Source organism: Puntigrus tetrazona, chromosome 6, assembly GCF_018831695.1.
Source record: "Puntigrus tetrazona isolate hp1 chromosome 6, ASM1883169v1, whole genome shotgun sequence".
In the NCBI taxonomy this organism is placed as follows: domain Eukaryota; kingdom Metazoa; phylum Chordata; class Actinopteri; order Cypriniformes; family Cyprinidae; genus Puntigrus; species Puntigrus tetrazona.
The window spans coordinates 8,096,791-8,116,065 of NC_056704.1; the positions used below are offsets into that span (position 1 = coordinate 8,096,791).

At 37.5% G+C, this 19,275-nt stretch overlaps 1 protein-coding gene across 2 annotated transcripts in view; it reads left to right on the top strand.

Moving 5' to 3' along the window:
- prkcaa (protein kinase C, alpha, a) overlaps window positions 1-19,275 on the top strand; it is a 79,070-nt gene that overhangs the window by 16,176 nt on the left and 43,619 nt on the right. For both annotated transcript variants that reach the window (XM_043241830.1, XM_043241831.1), the window contains exon 3: window positions 15,380-15,462. In XM_043241830.1, coding sequence (XP_043097765.1) covers window positions 15,380-15,462 — 83 coding nt within the window. The remainder of the gene's footprint in view (window positions 1-15,379; window positions 15,463-19,275) is intronic.

The following is a 19,275-nucleotide window of genomic DNA, read 5'->3' on the forward strand; positions in this document are numbered from 1 at the left end:
CATGAACTGTTTAACCTTATAAGCTCATGGGGAGACTCTCTCAGGCTTCATTGGGAACAAATGGCGTAGCAGCCCTCCCCGTTAAGCTGACATAAGCAGGTTTTTTCTACAGATGTAAAGGCACAAGAGGTTGAGAATCTGACAGCTAAGATAAATGCAAATGCTGACCCCATGGCCAATGATCTCATCTCAGGAGTCTGATCTTGAGGGCCAGCTGTCTTAAGCAACTAAGAGCCGATCTAGAAGAAAGGTGGGAGAGGCAAGACCTGAGCTTGCCTTATCAGATGTAATGGATGTAAATGACCAATATGATTCCTAATATGAAGGAAAAAACAAACAATTGATGGGGCTGAGGGTGACTGAGCTTTCAGACTCCAGTCGTTTTTGAAAGGACTGTGAAATCTCTGAATATACTTCTGTGACGAAGCATGCAAGTAGTCTATCTTGATAAATCAGATACTGGAGCACATACTTATTTTGTTTCCTCTCTCTTCTCTTCTGTCCTCTCTTTGGTTCTTGGGCGCATACTAGCCCATGGTATCTGTAGAATGCAAGAATTTAATATCGGTGCAAGATTTTAACAGTGTAGGCTGCCATATCTATGATATCTATCCCCTGTGGACCAGCCAATAACTGTATTAATAACACCCCCAACATTCCTCTTAGAGAAATACGACTGTCCAATTAAGAAGTGCAGGATAGTGGATTACATGCTAGTAGAAGTGGGAGATCTTCTCAAAATACCACATCATTATCTTATAACACAAAATTACAATCCATTATCTCAATTTTGATCTTTTCAATTTTGAGATGTACTATCAAGAATGTCCAGTCTGAAACAAGCCTAAATTGTTTTTAAAACACTGCATTCATTAAACAAACCTTAATTCTTATTAAAGCTACTAAAGTTATTCAGTCAAGAAAAGTGAGTAATGTTCTATCTTTTGTTGTTTGATTGACATAGAAAATGTACCTTTTTAAAGGAAAGGAACAGAGTGGGGCACAATGATCGTTTATGGTTACACCTTTTAGTTGCTTATTAGCATGAATATCACTAGAATATTAGCCATTCTTAGTGCTAATTAAGCATATATTAATGCCTTATTCTACATGACCTTATTCTACATCCCTAATCCTACCCAATACATAAACTTTACAACCGCAATAGGTCTGGCAGGTCATCCTAGTCATGCTTATATCAGCTGAAACTCAACTGATCTACAGCTACCTATGTTCACGACACCAATCATAATTCCCTTCATGAGTTCCCTTTGGTCATTATTCAGCAGGAACTAATCACCCACCTCCATCCCCAGCTCCTCCTCTTGTCCAGTCAGAACTTGGCAGTGAATACATAATTGAATTATACCACTGAATCATGTTGTAAATAATCATGTAGAACTTGAAATGTATCTGCTACGTTTATCATTGACATTGTTTCTGTCCTGTTACCCTAGGGGGTAACAGAAGATTCTGCTCTCCCTGCCCCTATTCATGCAAGGCTGCGTGGATGGGAAGTGAGTGTATGCCCAGAACAGAACCATTCCCCTAACCTGAAATGTATGCAAATAGTAAGTTATATTGGTGATTGTGGTCCTGATAGAACTACTTTATTAGCTATCAATAAGCTGCAAATGAACAAATTATTGAGGGAAAAGTTGTAGTTACTAGTTAACACGCCTAGTTTCTACTTGTTAACTCGCACAGCCATACTGCTAGCTTACGCTGAATTGTTTTTCAATTCACAGTTACACTTGATAGAGATGCCTGATATAATCAGGCTATGGGAAGTCAAGTCAAATCTAGCTACACTAATTTTTAGAGGACTTTGGACAAATGTTGTGACCATAGTCCTGGTGACCTAACTTAGCCTGATAGCAGCAGACATTACAGAGCTTGTGAACTAAACAGTAAGTCAAATCTGACAGTCATGTGCTGTACGGGTGGGAGAAAAAAATTGATTCTCGGATGCAAAGAGATTTTCTCAGCATTTGTTTGTTACATGTTCATCCAATGGCGGCTGCGGTTAAATGCATTTGTGTTTTCGAATGCTTTTATACATCTGATGTCATTTATGTTTTTAGAGCAGGGTAAAACATCTTATATATCAAAAGAGATCTGTGCTTTAGTCTGAATGCAGCCTGTTAAAGCTGCCACTGCCTGTGATGTCATCAGTAATAATTATTACATTTTTGCACAAAATAAATTTGATTTAAAATGTATATGAAAATGTAGCCATGTGCATTAATAATGACTAATGATAATGTGGTATTCTCCTGGTTTCACAGACAGGGCTTAAGCTAATCCCGGACTAAAATGCTTGTTTGAGCTGCCTCAAATGAAAATATCTCGCTCTGACAGATCTTAAAATATGTCAGTGTTGTTGTTCTCTGTCAAGATGGACACCTGTAATGTTTTCTTCTAAGGCATTTTTTGTAAAAGCTTAAATAATTTAACTAAGGCCTAGTCCTGGCTTAAACTAAGCCACATTCGTGAAACCAGGCCATTGAGTTGATAATGATAATCGTAATTCAGCTAAATAGTAAAACCAAGATTCACAGCCCTAGTAGTCAGTCAGACTCTTTACTATTTGTAGAGCCAAGACAATTTTCTTAGCTCTCATTGCAGCCTGGAATATTTTTCTACTGACCAATGGGTGATTTAAACCATGTGTCTGGGATTTCACTTTTAGTTTAGCTGACATCTTTACAGGGACATCTTCAGAGACCTGCCAGACACAGAAGAAAATGTTGGAAAAGGAGACAATCTTCAAAGGTTCAATGACTTTCAATTATCTACAACTGCTGGGTAAAATTGTAAGGTCACATAGCTCTGGTGATAAAGCACAATAATTAAAATGGACACTAGATCTACAGTAGAATTTTTGAAAATCAGACTCAACTCAGTATCAGTGATGGTGACATCACTCTCTCAGAAATGTTATTTCCAACTTTAGTGTCAGACTTACCTTTGTGTGGTTGAGGACATACATTAGACTCTGCTTATGTCACAAAACTCTTCTGGCTGTAAAAAGTGCCATATAATGGAGGTGGAGACTTTTAATTTGTCCATTTAGTTTGTTGTCATGCAAGTATGTAAGTATACAGCTCATAAAAACCTCTCAGAGATACCAACTTAGGAGTTGGAGAAGGTTCTGGGTGCTCTGCTAGACGGACCTGCTTGAGTAGTCAGAAGTGACCCAAATGAACAGACAGGACGCAACTAAGTGCTGACCTCCAGTTAAGCCAGTAACAGTTTGAAAATAGCGGAGCGTAATTTGATGATTACAGTATGTGGGTTTATGGGAGCTAAGTGACACTCATGAGCAGGGAATTGTGGGATTGATAGTGAAGCAAAGCAAGCAGTAAGAGTGTCAGAAATTAAATTCTCTTCATAATGCTCCAGCAAATTCTGTGTATTCTATGCACTTTTTCATCTAAACTGACATGACAGCGTAATTTCAAACCACGACTGATTGAGTTTTTAGATGTAATTTTAATATGCAGGGTAGAGTTAAAATAGTTCCCAAAAAAGCTCTTGAAAGGTATATGCTTTGATCAGATGGGTAAACTTTAAATACAGATGAGAGCACACGTCGTACATAATTTTGACCTGACCTCAAGCTCAGTAGAGGTTGAGGAACACTGTTCCCCCTTTTTCAGAGAAACATGGATAATCACCAAAAATCCTTCTTAAACAAACATGTCCCTTTTGTAAAGAGGAAACATTTTCAAATTGGACTTCTGATTAAAACCGTGTCATTCATTGTTAATCCAGGAAGGATGAAATGTTTAGTCATTGTAAGGGCAGTTAGCTTTTAACTGCTTCTACTGTATAAATGATTGTGATTGAAAGCGTTTAGTATTAGTTTTGTAACTTGTATCATTCTATCCGGTTATCAATACTTTTAACCTATACATATTTTGGTCAGAAATATATTTCGGAAAATGAAAGTATGAATCTGTTTGCTTTATTTCTGAGAAGAGAGATTTTATTGCTTCTGGAGACTTTAGCCCAGGGTGGAGGTGGCTAGTACGGATTCTCTGATAAGATACAGCTTTAGGACAGTAGGGGATGGATCACAGTGACACCAATTGTTTGTTTAGAGCAGACACTTTTTTTTTTTCAACAGAGCTTTTAGCAGATCTTTGTATAGACCTAGCACGTGACTGCTGTTTGCAGAAGGTGGTCTCTTTAACTTAGGCTTTTAGATACCTGTTGAACTTTGTGCTTTTGTCAGCTTTTTTTTTCTTCTTTAGAATATCAGATTTGATTAGTAAACAAATGGTGGAACTGTTATTGAAAAGTTTACCTTCAAAACAAAAACAACACACATTTTTCCAAAGAACAGTTTTTTGGAAAGACACATTTTGAAAATTGTTGTCACTGCTCTTCTCTACAAATTACTTCAAAAAAGTTAAGGGGGGATGGAGGGAGCTAAAGATTGTAAAAGAACTTTTGTCTTTTCTCACACAAAGCTATTTTCATGGCTTCACAAGACTTAGAATACTGCGCACAAGACATATGGTCTACTTTAATTGAACTCAATAGTTCCTTTTTGGGGCGAACCATTTCTTTATTTGTCATTATAACTATAATCATTCTCAAAGACACCACATATGAGAACATTTTATGTGTCAATAATCATCATTTGATAACTTGCTGTGGATTTTGAATTTGTGGTTCTGCATCACAGCATCAGAACAGCACATCTAAATCGCTTTGTGCAGGAAATTAAACAGATTACCTTGATTTGATGGAAAATTGTTGTCGTCATTTCCATTTTTTAATACAGACTATTATATTAATACTAAAGTAATGACAGTTCAGTATAATAAGATTTGTTTCTGTGTAAAAGGTTGCTCAGAAGCTTCTATCTGTGTCTGATAAAAGGATTGTTGTCTCTGTACATTGGAAAGCGAAAAGATGATGTATACACTTACAAATTGTATAAATGTTTGTCAAAGGATGGTCTTCTGTGGAAATGGCACTGTCACATGTGCTGTGTTTAGTTTGCAACACTAAGGCGGATATTGCATTTTTCTTTTTTCCCTCTACTGTGACTGGAAATTAATAATTCAGTAATAAAATGGGTTTTTATAGTTGATACAGCTCGCCATGCGTAATTTAGAGAGATACCAAAAAGAGTTGTGCTATATATTCAAAGTGTGATATGTGGTAGTAAATCATTACACAGCACTGTCTGGTGGTAAGATGGTAAATAGCAAGATTCACTCAATAACATTTTTTCAGTCTTTCTGTCTTGAGCGGTGGGCTGGTGAAATGCCACTTCTCAATGCTCCCTTCAATTCACACAATGAGTTAGTGTCTCCAATAACACTTAGCTGCTGATAGCAGTGCATTTTTCTCAGTGTCAGTGCCCTGCAGTAAGCGTAGTGTTTTCTGCTCTTTTGGGTGGAATCGTAATGCCACCAGTTACAGTTCACAGAACCTAAATCTAACCGTACTCCAGCAGACACGAGCGACTCAAGTCGTAATAAGAAAACGTCCAGAAGAAGACCTGAAACACCAAATGTAAAGCAGCTCAAGAGAGAAGACACAGAAATGTAATAGATAATTAACTGAAGTGGCGTTATTAAGAGCTTTTTTCTAAACACAAATAATCTTAAACACACAGACATACGATCTAAATTACTGTATGACGCTTTTTGACTGGTCTGCTTTATCTTTGCAGCTCCACAATGCCGCTATTATAGTCAAGTCAAGTGTTTTTATTGTCATATCCCTCCTCGTGGGGAAGAAAATGAAACACAATCTCTCCTGAGATGCAGCGCAGAAACATTAACCTGACAAAAAAATATTTTGTCATCATTTACTCACCCTGAAGTTGTTTGTAAACCTGGGTGAGTTTCTTTCTTCAACTGAACAAAAAATATGTTTTTTGAAGATTGTGAAAAACCAAACAGTTGAAGAATAAACCATCCCTGTAACATATACGTTTTTCATGTTTCAAATTAATTTTGGAATTTCTAGGAATACAGACACTAATGGGATTGATGCATGACACTGGTCATTTTCATTTTAATTTTATTCCTCTGAAGCGTGTTTTTGGTGAGTGTGTGTGTGTGTGTGTGTGTGTGTGTGTGTGTGTGTGTGTGTGTGTGTGTGGATGTGTGTTTTTTGTTTGCCAATGCAAATGTGCTTTACAGCAGGATATCTGCTTGTCACGATACCAATAGAAGGACAGGTTTTCTGCTGCACACACATACTTTAAGGCCCCGGTGAGTAGTTTGTTTAGCACAGGTTTTTTATGTATTTTGTGTGCTGGTTTATTATTGATGGAAATGTAAATTTCAGTTCATGTAAAAGCACAATAAAAAAAAAAAAACTTAAAAAAAAAAGATTATTTAAAAAAAGTAAGAATGTAAAAAACAAAAAAATAGTAGTAGACTTCCCTTTTCAGATTTAATTAAAAAAAATTTACATTTATGTACAAGTAACGCATATGTGTTTCCACAGTAAAACATAGATAATGTTTAGAAATGGTGGTATAGTTAGTAAAGTATAGTATAGTAAAGCTTGTCATGAGGTTCTCCACTGTTTAACTGTTCTTTGAGGTTGCCATGTTTGACCTTTTCCAAAGCAGTTCTTTGTAAAATTCAAATGGGTCTTATACATTTTAAAAATGTTTACAGTTTTATGTCTTTAGTCTTTTAAAATATAATCAAATAAAAATGGCAACAGCAATTCATTTTCTTTGTTTATTTCTACATTATTGTGTTGCATTCATTGCATTAGGCATATGCCATTATTAGTTTTTCATGTTGTGATTAATTGCTAATGCATTTATCACCGTATACTGAAATTTATTTTCAAAAAAGAGTTGTCATAATACAGTATAACAGGTTTAATATTTTTTTATTATAATAAAAATATGAACATTTACAATACAATAAAAAAATGGACAAAAATGTTTAAAGTAAAAAAATACACATATTAAAGTGCAAAAGAATTAAAAGACCAATAGGGACTAAAGGCTGTTTCATTTTCGTGATGCATTGTTTTTCCGAATACCGGCACATGTCTACATTGCAATGTTTTGCCCACTAAATTGAAAAGTACCAAAAAGTTTCATAAAACTAAACATTTATCTTCTAATCACCATATCCTAACTACGCACAACGCGACAAGATTACAGTGGCAAGCAATCGGAGTGTCCACACTAGACAAAATTAGAATGAGAATGAGCTTTATTGCCAGGTATGTTTACACGTAGGAGGAATTTGTTTTAGTGACAGAAGCTTTACAGTGCAACAGAATGACCGCAAAAATACAAGACAGATCATAAAAAGAATAATATACAAATATACAAAACAATGTACAAAATAGAAAAACACAATATTTAATATACATTTGAGTATGTACAGATATGATGTGTTTGGACAGGTATGACATGTGCAAATTTGAAATGTAAATAAGTATGTGTGTTAAATAAATAATGTATAATAGTGTATTATCCTGCATTATCAAGTGTTCATGACTGGATTGCCTGGGGGGGGACTGTTCCTGTGTCTGGTCATTCTTGTTGTGCTCAGTGCTCTGTAGCGTGGACCAGACGGCCACAGTTCAAAGAGGGAGTATGCTGGATGCCAGGGGTCCAGAGTGATTTTCTTAACCCTTTTGTTCACTCTGATTAGGTACAGTTCTTGGAGAGTGGGGAGGGTTGTATCGGTGATTCACTCAGCAGTACTGACTACCCTCTGCAGTCTTCTGAGGTCAGTTTTGGTAGCTGAACTGAACCAGACAGTTATAGAAGTGCAGAGGATGGATTTAATGATGGCGCAGTAGAACTGTTTCAGCAGCTCCTGTGGCAGGTTAAACTTTGTGATGAAGGAAGTGCAATCTCTGTTGGGCCAAAGTCAAAATTTTTGTTCATTTGGGACTTCGGGCGAAGACAAAACTTGCCGCATTGTGCTGGACACTTCTTTGTCCAGTTTTTGTTTGTTTGTTGTTTGTCTTAAATTGTTTTAATTCTGATGAATTGTTATTTTGCATCACTGCGATTGATACTGGTCATCTTGTGAACTTGGATTTTACTGTGGTGCGTTGTTCTGTGACTTGTCATCGCTCGTGACTGCTGCATCGCTGCTCCCAATACCGTATATCTGATCGGATGCTAGACTGGAGCTAGATTTAGCTTCCTACACTCGTATGGTTCTGTTTGTCACCATACTTGGTGTAACCTGCTTGATCTGTTGCTACTATTATGTGCATCCACTTGCTAACTACTGTCACCTTCACATTAACTCTGACTGGGTTTTGTGGTGAGCGGATCCTTCTAGCATTTGGATCTCAACATGATATAGTACACTCTTTCTGAACTCCTTTTATTGAAACATGAACTTCATAGAACAAAAAACGCTGTATTTATGAAACTCAACAAAATGACAAAATCTAAATTTGACTACTCCGTCTGGTTATGTGTACATTAATAGCCCACAACTGACTGGGAAAGGAGGAGGCCTTTGCAGTTGTCTTTAAATCTGACCTATTTGTGATTGCAATTGACACTCCTAATGTAATATAATTTGAGGGGCATTGCTTTCAGAGCTAGGAATGTTTGGAATATTTGAGCAGCAATACAAAAATTCAGCCTAACAGTTCACAAGCTCATATACGATGAAAATTAAATTTTGTATTGGCAAGAGCCAATTTGTTGCAAATCCAAACAAGATTTTTTAAAACTATTAACAAAGTTTTTAAAGCCAAATAAGTCACCCACATGCTCCACTGTTCAGCAGTATAACAAGTTTCATTACTTTTTTGTGGTCTATTGGTTTCCCCTAGCTCTGTGCTCCCTAAGGTTTTTCCACTGAGTATTGATACAACTAGTTCTCTAGTTTTGCAACAATTAATGCTGATGATATTTCAAAATTAGTATTGACAATGAACTCAACCACATGTATCCTTGGCCCTGTTCTTAAGGGGTGTCTGTTGACAATCAGTCCCCTCGTATTAAATATCGTTAACACTTCTCCCATTACTGGAGTTGTTCTGTGTGAACTTAAGGCTGCAGCTATCAGACTAGTCCTTAAAAAGCCTGGATGTGATACCTCTGATCTAACAACAGGCCTATTACAGGCCTATCTCAAATCTTCCTTATCTGGCTAAAGTCCTGGAATGTGTTGTTATGGCAAAAATACATTCTCACTTGGCATTAAACAAACTTTTAGAGCCTTTTCAATCTGGGTTTAGGTAGGGGCACAGTACTGAAACTGCTTTGGTTTGTGTTATGAACGACTTCCTGGTCTGAGCTGACTCTGTTGCCTCTACCATTTTGGTTTTATTAGACCTGAGTGCAGGGTTTGACACAGTATGCCACTTCATATTACTTAATAGACTAAAGGGTTGGCTCTGTATTTCTACCTTATGGAGAGATCCCAGTTTGTTTTTTTGGAAACAACAAATCAGACATTAGTCCGGTCAGGTGTTCCTCAGGGTTCTGTTCTGGGGCCCATATTATTTAGCATTTATATGCTTCCTCTGGGGCAAATGATTAGAAAACATTGCCTTGGGTATCATTTCTATGCTAACACACAAGTATACATCTGTACAAAGTGATGTTACAGTTCTAAAATTCTTCCTGAATGTTTGCAGGACATAAAAGTTTGGATGCTTCGCAATTTTCTAAAACTAAATAGCTCTAAAACGGAGGTTCTTCTTATTGGTACACCAGCAGCCATCCATAAATGTAGCAGCTTTAACTTGAAACTGGATAACAGCTGTGTATTGCCTTCTTCACAAGCTTGTAAACTGTTATATTTGTTATATACTAAATCAATGCATTTTACCATTCCAGAAATATTACTAGGATTAGACATTACCTTTCTATATCTGCTACTGAAAGGTTCATCTATGCTTTTATTACCTTGAAAATTGATTATTGTAATTCTCTTTATATTGGTCCACCAGAGAAATCTATCAAGCGGCTACAATATATTCAGAACTTAGCAGCACATGTTCTCATTCACACGGCCTCAAGGCAGTGGTGTCCTCTGTAACTTGCACTGGCTTCCAGTAATGCTTGTTTTAAATTATGAAGCGGTGCATGAATTGGCTTCTTCTTATGTCTGTGATTTAGTTCCCCCTTATTTGGCTTTTCATTCTCTTCACTCTGCTGATCCTCTTCTTCTCTATCAGCTTTACTTGAAATTAAAACTATTGGTCAAAGAGCCTTCTCTCATGCTGCTCTGAGGTTATGGAATGTGCTTCCTTTGAATGTTCCAAGTGTTCCTACACTAGGTATTTTTAAGAAACTGTTGAAAACCATTTTTTTTAAATGACTTACCATGATTACTTAATTTGGGTTTTGATTATATTTTTTCTGCTTTTTTATGTTTTATTATCGTACCTTGTATTTTATAGTTTTTTGCATTAACACAATCTACCACTTCAGATCCTGGGAGATTGTGGTGCCTAGAAACTTGAATGACTCTACAGTAGCCACAGTGCTATCCATGATGATGAGTGGGGGGAGTGCAGAGGGCTTCCTCCCGAAGTCCACAATCATCTCTACTGTTTTGAGTGTGTTAAGCTCCAGGTTGTTTGCATCAGACAGCCAGATCTTTAACCTACAGTCTGTAAGCAGACTTGTCACCGTTCTGGATGAGGCTGATGACTCTAGTGTCGTCTGCAAACTTCAGGAGCTTGACAAAGGTTGGTGATTAGAGGTGCAGTTGTTGGTGTACAGGGAGAAGAGCAATGGAGAGAGAACACAACCATGAGGAGCTCCAGTAATGGTCGTATGGGTGCTAGATGAGAATTATCCCAGCCTCACCAGCTGCTGTCCATCTTTCAGGAAGCTGCTAATCCACAGTTTCGGTTTGAGGAGTAATTGTGTTAAAAGCAGAACTGAAGTCTACAAAGAGGATCCTCACATAAGTCCCTAGTCTGTCTAGATGTTGCAAAACATAATGCAATCCTATATTGACAGCATCATTCACAGACCTATTTGCTCTGTAAGCAAACTGCACCGAGTCCAGCAAGGGTACAGAGTCATTTAGATAAGCCAAATGATTCAAATGATTTCATGACCACAGATATTAGAGCCACAGGTCTGTAGTCATTACGTCCAGTAATTTGGGGTTACCTTGGGACGAGGATGATAGTGGAGCATTTGAAGCATGAAAGGATTTTACACAGCATGTCATCTTCACTGATCTGGAGTGCAGGTGTGGGGGAGAGGGGATTGCAGTAGGTGTGAATGGTGTTTTTACAAACCTGCAATAGAACTCATTCAGATCATCTGCCAGTTGTTGATTCTCCACAGTGCTAGGGGATGGTGTCTTGTGTGTGTGTGTGTGTGTGTGTGTGTGTGTGTGTGTGTGTGTGAGAGAGAGAGAGACAGAGTGGTTGAGTGTGTGTTGATAAATGGTGTCAGGCGTGTTAATCTCTCCTGTTAAGCTTACACAGCTGAATGGATTTGAGGAGTGCCAGAGCTCACAGTCCAGCTTTACACTTCAGTTACAGAAGCAATGGAGAGACTATGCAAATACAAGAACAATCATACACTTATTCTTAAATTATCCTCCAGCTTTGTCTGAATAGTGCTAACACAAAAAAAAGACTTCCGATGCTATATGTGATAGTTATAGTGATAAGGATTATGCAGTTTCCTGTGAAATTGTAACATTTCAGCAGTCTATGTGGTAACACTTTATATAGAAGTAGAAGTATTTTTTTTAGCGTGTAAACTTTTAGTTTGTATGTATTCCCTGTCACTGTAATTTATAAATGATTGATTAATTAGCTTATATGTAAAGAATTTGGTGTTAAATTAAATTCTAATAATTCTATTAGTGTTTTTATACTTTTCTTTTCAATCATTGTATCCTAGCCATAACTGGTGCAGCATATTTAAACATGTTTCCATAAGTATTTGTTTGTTTTACACATGAATGTACGTTACATTTCCATAGAACATGAAAACCATATATATATACCATATATATATATATATATATATATATATATATATATATATACACACACACACACACACACACACACACACACACACACACACACACACACACACACACTTACTGTCAATGCAATTCATAAAAAGTAGGATATTACCTTTATTTATTGTATTTTCCATTACTTTACTAATAACAACTACAGTGTATGTGCATGGTTAAAATAAAGTTGTTAACAAAGGCTAATAATCATTATAAACATTACATATTTACAAATAAGCTAATTAAACAACAATTTGTTCATTACCATTTGCCTCTGTTAGAAATTCAAAATGTATTTGTTTTCTTTTGCTGCAAATGTGAATAAGGAATTATTCTACAAGTGGCTTGAAGTAAAGATTGTTAAATGTGCACTTAAAAGTAATACCTGTACAGATATGACAAGTTTCATTATTCCATAACAGTATTTATCATTTATGTCTGATCGTTTTGGCACATAGACACATCTATGCAGATTCCATTTGTACAGTGGTTCAGGGCCACTGAGACAGAGCCAGAGAGCAGCCCACACAACACAAAACAGAAAATGCGTTAAAGTGTTATTTCATTTTTGCCTTTCATGATGTGGAGGGGAGCAGGACATTTATATTTATATTCTGATGTGAATGTGGTTGAGATCAGCAGTGATTTGAAATATGACTATTTGTGTTATCATTCCCTCAGCTTTTTGACTGCCACAACGGTCATATCAGAATGAGACATCACAGTTATTGTGACACTGATGTCTAATTCTCTGACAGCAATTTTGTAATGCTTAATTTTTTTAGATATTCTTATGCAACACCAACTGTAAGGCCTATACTTTCTTTGTTTTGGTGTGCAGCCAATGTCTGATGTGCATCCATCCATTTTTCAAAACGCTTGTCCTTTGTAGGATGCTGGAGCTTACCCAGCGTCTCGGGCCATAGGCAGGGAAATACCCTGGACAGATGGCCAGTCTATCACAGGGCTAACACAGACATACACACTTTCACACTCACACCCACAGGCAATTTTGATGTCTCATTTCACTTGACCTGCATGTCTTTGAATTATGGGGAAACATTACTGAGGTGACAGTGCTACCCACTGAGCTGCCAGATATCTGACTTGTTCTTGCAAAAGTGTATGTCACCTGCATTTCCCTTTTAATGTCTCTATATATACATATACACACACACACACACTTGTTCATTATATTATTTATGTTAGTGCTGTCAAACGATTAATCCTCCAAAAGAGAAGTTTTATATTTATTATCTACACACAAATATGGATGAATATATTTAAGAAAAATATCTACCAAACCCAGGCTAAGGAGTAAAAGAACAGGATTGTTGCTCATTGGTCCAAAGACTTATTTACAGATAAAAGTAAATATTACATTTTATTTTGGAATAGAATAGAATCCATGCTGCTTGAAGTCCAGTTTAAAGTTTCTGAAGTCAGTGAAGATTTGGGGTGCTGTGATGTCTGCTGGTATTGGTCCATTGTGTTTTATCAAATCCAAAGTCCATGCAGCTGTCTACCAGGAGATTTTGGAGCACTTTATAGTTCCATCTCCTCAACAGCTTCATGGATATGCAGATTCACTTTTCCAGCAGGACTTTAGCACTTGCCCACAGTGGTTTGCTGACCATAATATTACTGTGCTTGATTTGCCAGCCAACGTGCCTGACCTAAACCTCATATTCAATCTATGGGATATTTTCAAGAGAAAGATGAGAAATAGTGGATCCAACAAACCAGAGCTTTAGCTCAATAGTGCTTCAGCAGAGCCACAGGCTGATCTCGTCCACGCTACCCTTCACTGATGCTGGAGCCCCAACCAAGTATTGAAAGCATAAATAAATATACTTTAAAGCATTTTTTTATTATTGTTCCTAAAATAATAAAAAAATAATTTTTTTGACTTTAATGAGCTATAAGTTGTAATCTTCAAAATGAAAAAAAAACAAACTAGTTTTACTTGTGTTTTACATTACTTGTTTTACGATATATTTAATTAATTCAAATGTATGAAAGTTTTACAGTGTTTTACATTGAAATGTAAAAAAAAACCTTTTTCACGATATTACAATTTTTTGAAGGCTCTTGTATACTTGTATGTGTTTATATATGCATGATAAATAGTATGTATAAAACAGTACGCGTACATATATTATGTAAACAAAAAACATTTATTTTGGAATAGATTAATCACGATTAATTGGGATAAATGTTTTGACAATACTAATTTATATATATTTTGCCATAATGCTTTTTTTTACACATTCAACTTAAATTATTCTCTAATATCAAACCTGGGAGTTTAACTACTTAAAATACAGTGACATTACCAACTACCAAGAAATGTTTTTAATTGTTTGTTCAATAGTCATCATTAAAAAATACATTAAATAGAAAAGATTGAACTATTAATGACTTTTCATACGTTTTCTGTGAACAGCATGAATTTTAATGGTTCAAACACAATAAGCAAATAAAGGAGACTTTATTTTATATAATGACTTATTCTCTTTTTATGGGTTGTTTTGATTGAACGGCCAAAAACTCAGGGGCAAAAATAGTATTTGTAGTAATAGTAAATGGTGATACTATACTATATCTGGTATTAGGTCTTTATATTCTTTATATTTATTCTATGCATTTATTTTACATTTGATACAGTTCTATTGGTATAAAGCACTGATTAATTTATTTGTACATTTGATTTATTGATTTAATTCATTCTATTGCTTATAATTAGTAATTAAGATTGTCTACTTGTCTTTTGGCAGGCTTAAGCTCTTCCTGCTGCTTAGTATTTAAATCAATTAGGCTGTTTGTTTTTGCTGTGACTTCAATAATTGATCAATAATCAATAATTGTGAAATTTAACAAATTGGTATCATGTCTGTCCTTTATTCAAGCAAAAACAATTATATTGTAATATCACTATCATTAAATACAGTTAATGACTCGTATCCTCATGTAAGATTGTAGTCATATTGCCAACATGATAAACAAACATAAATACAACATGATTTTTTTATGTATGTATGCCTGTGATGTCTTTCTCTGTACAGTGGATATAATAGAAACTTCCAGAATATGTAATCTGTTATATATAATGCAATATTTTTTTTCTTTGAAATATGATACTGGTGTTGATTTCACACAGTCTGTTGTAGTCCACTAATTTACACTTGTACATTATTAAATTACTATTTTATTATTATTATCTTCCTCAGCTTTGCTGCAGTATAGAATGCACATATACGCACAGGAAGCAGGAAGAGTAACAGAGTTAACATTTTTTAGGACTGTTTCCTCTTATATTTTTTATTTACCAGTATTGTACAGTTATGTGGGATTTTGTAAATGTAACACATCTCTCTCTTTCTTTCTCTCTCTGTCAGTGTGCTGTTTTGTGGTCCATAAACGTTGCCATGAATTTGTCACATTCTCATGCCCTGGAGCTGATAAAGGGCCAGACACAGACGTGAGTATGCAAATACACACACAAACAGTGGATCTATTCAGTTTGTATCACGGCTTACTTAATAAAATATTTTTTGCTATTTTTGCAAAAGGTGTTACATCAAACAATTTATTTTAAAAGAATATCGAAGGTTGAAATAACTTTAAGTATGCAACTTTTTTGGTGTTCTTTTTTGGTGCTCTTATCACAGTTTGGTGTGCAGAGAGAAGTATAAGTAAACTATTCATACGTGAGCTGAGGGTGAGCTCTTTCTTTATTTTTTTCCCTTTCAATCACTAACTGACTAGTGACGTATTTTAGAAAGGTGTTTTGAAAGCATTGTTTGTTTTTACAGTTTTACAGCGGTGCAGAAATTGTGTCCTTCAGCTCTCAATCAACATCTGTGATGTGCTTTCAGTTATGTTTTTTTTTTAGTTTGTGTTAGCAGTAATCTTTAACTGTTTGAAAATTGGATAGTGTACTAAAATTGTCCCTTTTCATTAGAGGAGGGAAAAAATTAATTCCCTATATGTTAGTCACTACGAGTTATGTTGTGACGACAGACTAGGGTCTTGCTTGTAGCCCTGATTCACTCTGATTAAGAGAAACTGTTGTTAACTAAGTAGTTAACTAATCCTGAGCCACTCCCCGTCACACGGGTATAAATAGACGACAGGTGTAAACTGACCTCATCAGATTTTGCTTTTTAGCCAAGCATCTGCATGCTCCTACACAAAGCTCACTGCTGCTAGGAACGAGGAAAAAGCTGGAAACAAAAGTTGTTCTCAGTGGCGTTACGACACTGAAAACAACATCAGCTATGAGCATTGCCTTCAGTTTCTGGTTTATTGCGAGGCCATGCCCATGAGAGTGCTCCGATCTCGCCTCTCTATCCTCCAAGGTAGAGAGCCACCTTCTGCTGTCACCCGTCCCGGCTTCAATGCCATGAGCAGAGCTTACGTTCCCTGGAGAATGGTTACTCCATCCCAAGAAGATTCCAGCTGATTTGGAGTCGATTCAAAGAAACCCAGGTAGAATCCTCCCACTGCCAGCTATTTTACTTCCTGAACAAGGCCCCCCTTGGCACAAATGCACTGGCGCAGAGCTGGCTTCAGGTGCTGCGCAAGTATGCGATTCCCCCAGTGAACCTGCTTGTACAAACTCTTTGCAAGATCTGGAAGGACAAAGAGCAGGTCTTGCTGGTTGCACTATACTGGCCCATTTTGATCTGGTTCCCGGAACTCATGCTGCTTGTGACAGCCCTCCCTTGTGCATACCTCTAAGGAAAGGGCTCCTTTCCTAGATCTCCAGATCTCTGGAACCTCTGTGTGTGGCTCCTGGACTGGACACGGCAGACTTGAGTGGCCTGCAATAGCCTGTGGTGGACACAATCGCTCAGGCTATACCTTCCTCTATGAAGCAGGCCTACGGACTGAAGTGGAGTCTGTTCCTGAGCTGGTGTTCTTCTCTCTGAGAAGACCCCCGAAGATGCACTATTGGAGTAGTGCTTTCTTTCCAGCAAGAGAAGTTGGAGTGTAAGCTGTCACCCTCCACCTTGAAAGTGTACATGTCTACAATTGCAGCCCATCATGATGCAGTGGATGGCTGATCCTTGGGAAAGCGTGATCTCATCATGAGGTTCCTGAGGGGTGCTAAGAGGTTAAATCCTTCTAGGTCACCCCTAGTGCCTTCCTGGGACCTCTCTGTCATCCTGGCTGGGCTTCATAGGGGTCCCTTTGAGCCGCTGGAGTCAGTCAAGCTGAAGTTCCTGTCTGCTAAAACAGCACTCCTGACTGTGCTCACTTCCATCAAGTCCTGCCTGGATACATGCCCAAGGTCCCCACCACACCTTTCTGCTATCAGGGGGTGAACTTGCAAGCACTGCCCCTGGAGGAGGAAGATCTAGCCTTGGAATTGCTGTGTCCCATAAGGGCCCTGCGCATATACATGGACAGAAGTTCCGAGCTGCTCTTTGTTATGAAGGGCAGCAGGAAGGGAAGTCAGTCTCCAAGCAGAGGTTGGTTCACTGGAAAGTGGATGCCATCGTCTTGGCCTACCAGACCCAAGGCAAGCAGTGTCGTCTCATGCCAGGCAGAGTAGCAACATTGCTTGCCCAGGTCTATGGTCAGCCCCTGTACCTGAATTGGTGTCCATCTGGCTGATTCTCTACGGGTAATCCCATATGTGCATTTTCCACACTAAGGTTTCCCTCTTGATAAATCTGTGTCTTCCCTTTAAAACTGCCTCTGATGTCATTTCTTGACATTTCTTGACATTTCTTGACGTGTGTGTGACATTTCTCTCCTTCTTTGGATAGAACCTTGGATCAGTCCATATCAGAGTCTCCACATGTCACCTCCTTTCGGGCAGGGTGTGGTCTCCGTAGTGTCCTTCTTTGGAAGGCTTGCTTCCTCATAATATTTGTCAAACTATAACAACAAATAGCAGAGAATTGAAGGTTGAAATCCTTTTTCTATAGAAACAATGGTTTGGCTCCTCCAGTAGCAATGCACTTAGCTGTGGTCCCTGCGGGTACCAAGGTCGTTGAAATTGCTCTGGAGCGATGGAAAGGCTACAACCTTTGCATAGCATTTCTCTGACACTTGTTGCTTGTCAGCATTTGCAGTGCCATAAGGTTGTGATGGGGTTCAGGTTGTAGTGTTTTCCATGGACCCCAGTCTGTCGTCACAACATAACTCGTAGTGACTGACAGATAGGGAATGTCTCTGATATGTATGAAACCCTTGTTCCCTTATGGAGGGAACGGAGACATTATTTCCCCTAGCTACAACATTGAACCATCGCTGAGGGCCTGGGACCAGTTCTCGGCTCCTCAGCAAAACCTGATGAGTGGGTACACCTGTCACCAATTTATAATCGTGTGACTGGAAGTGGCTCAGGATTAGTTATCCACTTGCCAAATTTCTTTGCCGTTTTCTCTTAATCAGAACAAATCAGGGCTCCAAGCAAGACCCCAGTCTGTCGTCTTAACATAATGTTTTTGCTTTCTCCATCAGGGAACAAGGGTTACATATGTAACCAAGACATTTCACATATGAATCATGATTCAGTCTTCAAGCGATTTGCATCGATTCACAAATTGAAAAAAAATGTCACAAATTTTCTTACACTGTGGTTATATACCATGTACACATCTAGTTACTATGTAAGTACACAGGTATCAAAGACACAATATAAAGTTGCATAGAAAACCTTTTTTAGACATTTGTGAATCAATGCAAATTGTTAGAAGACTGTCCCCCTAATTATTCATCCTTATTACTGGGAAATGTGAAATTTTTTTATTAGTAGTTAGCTAATGGTTAATAAGAAACACAGATGTAATGAATCAGGACTGCTGGTACTCTAGGCTGGTTTGTTTTTGTATCAAAATACTGGTTTATTTGATGTCCAGTGTGCATACATTACCATAAATATGCATACTTGTAAATGTTGTGTGTGTGTGCATGTGAGTGAGAGTGAGAGAACTCTCAACATGTAGTGTAGTGGTGGAGTAACCAGAGATAATGTCAGAATGTCATTCAAGCTTCTGAGACACTCCTTTTTATAGAGCACAGCATGGACGACTGTCATACTGTAACTGTGGAATGCATTCTCAGTGAGAAGTGTTTACAAAATCTGTGCATAGACCAGAGTTTGTGTGTAAATGATTAAATCGCATGCTCAGTTTCCCAGTGTTTAAAGTCTGAACATAGGTTGTGAAGGTCAAAACATGCACACACTCACACAGCCTGGTTCATTGTGATTAGTTGAAACTGCAGGAGTGAAAGCATTGCATATATCCTTGTGTTACTGACCTTGAGAGGTCTCTGC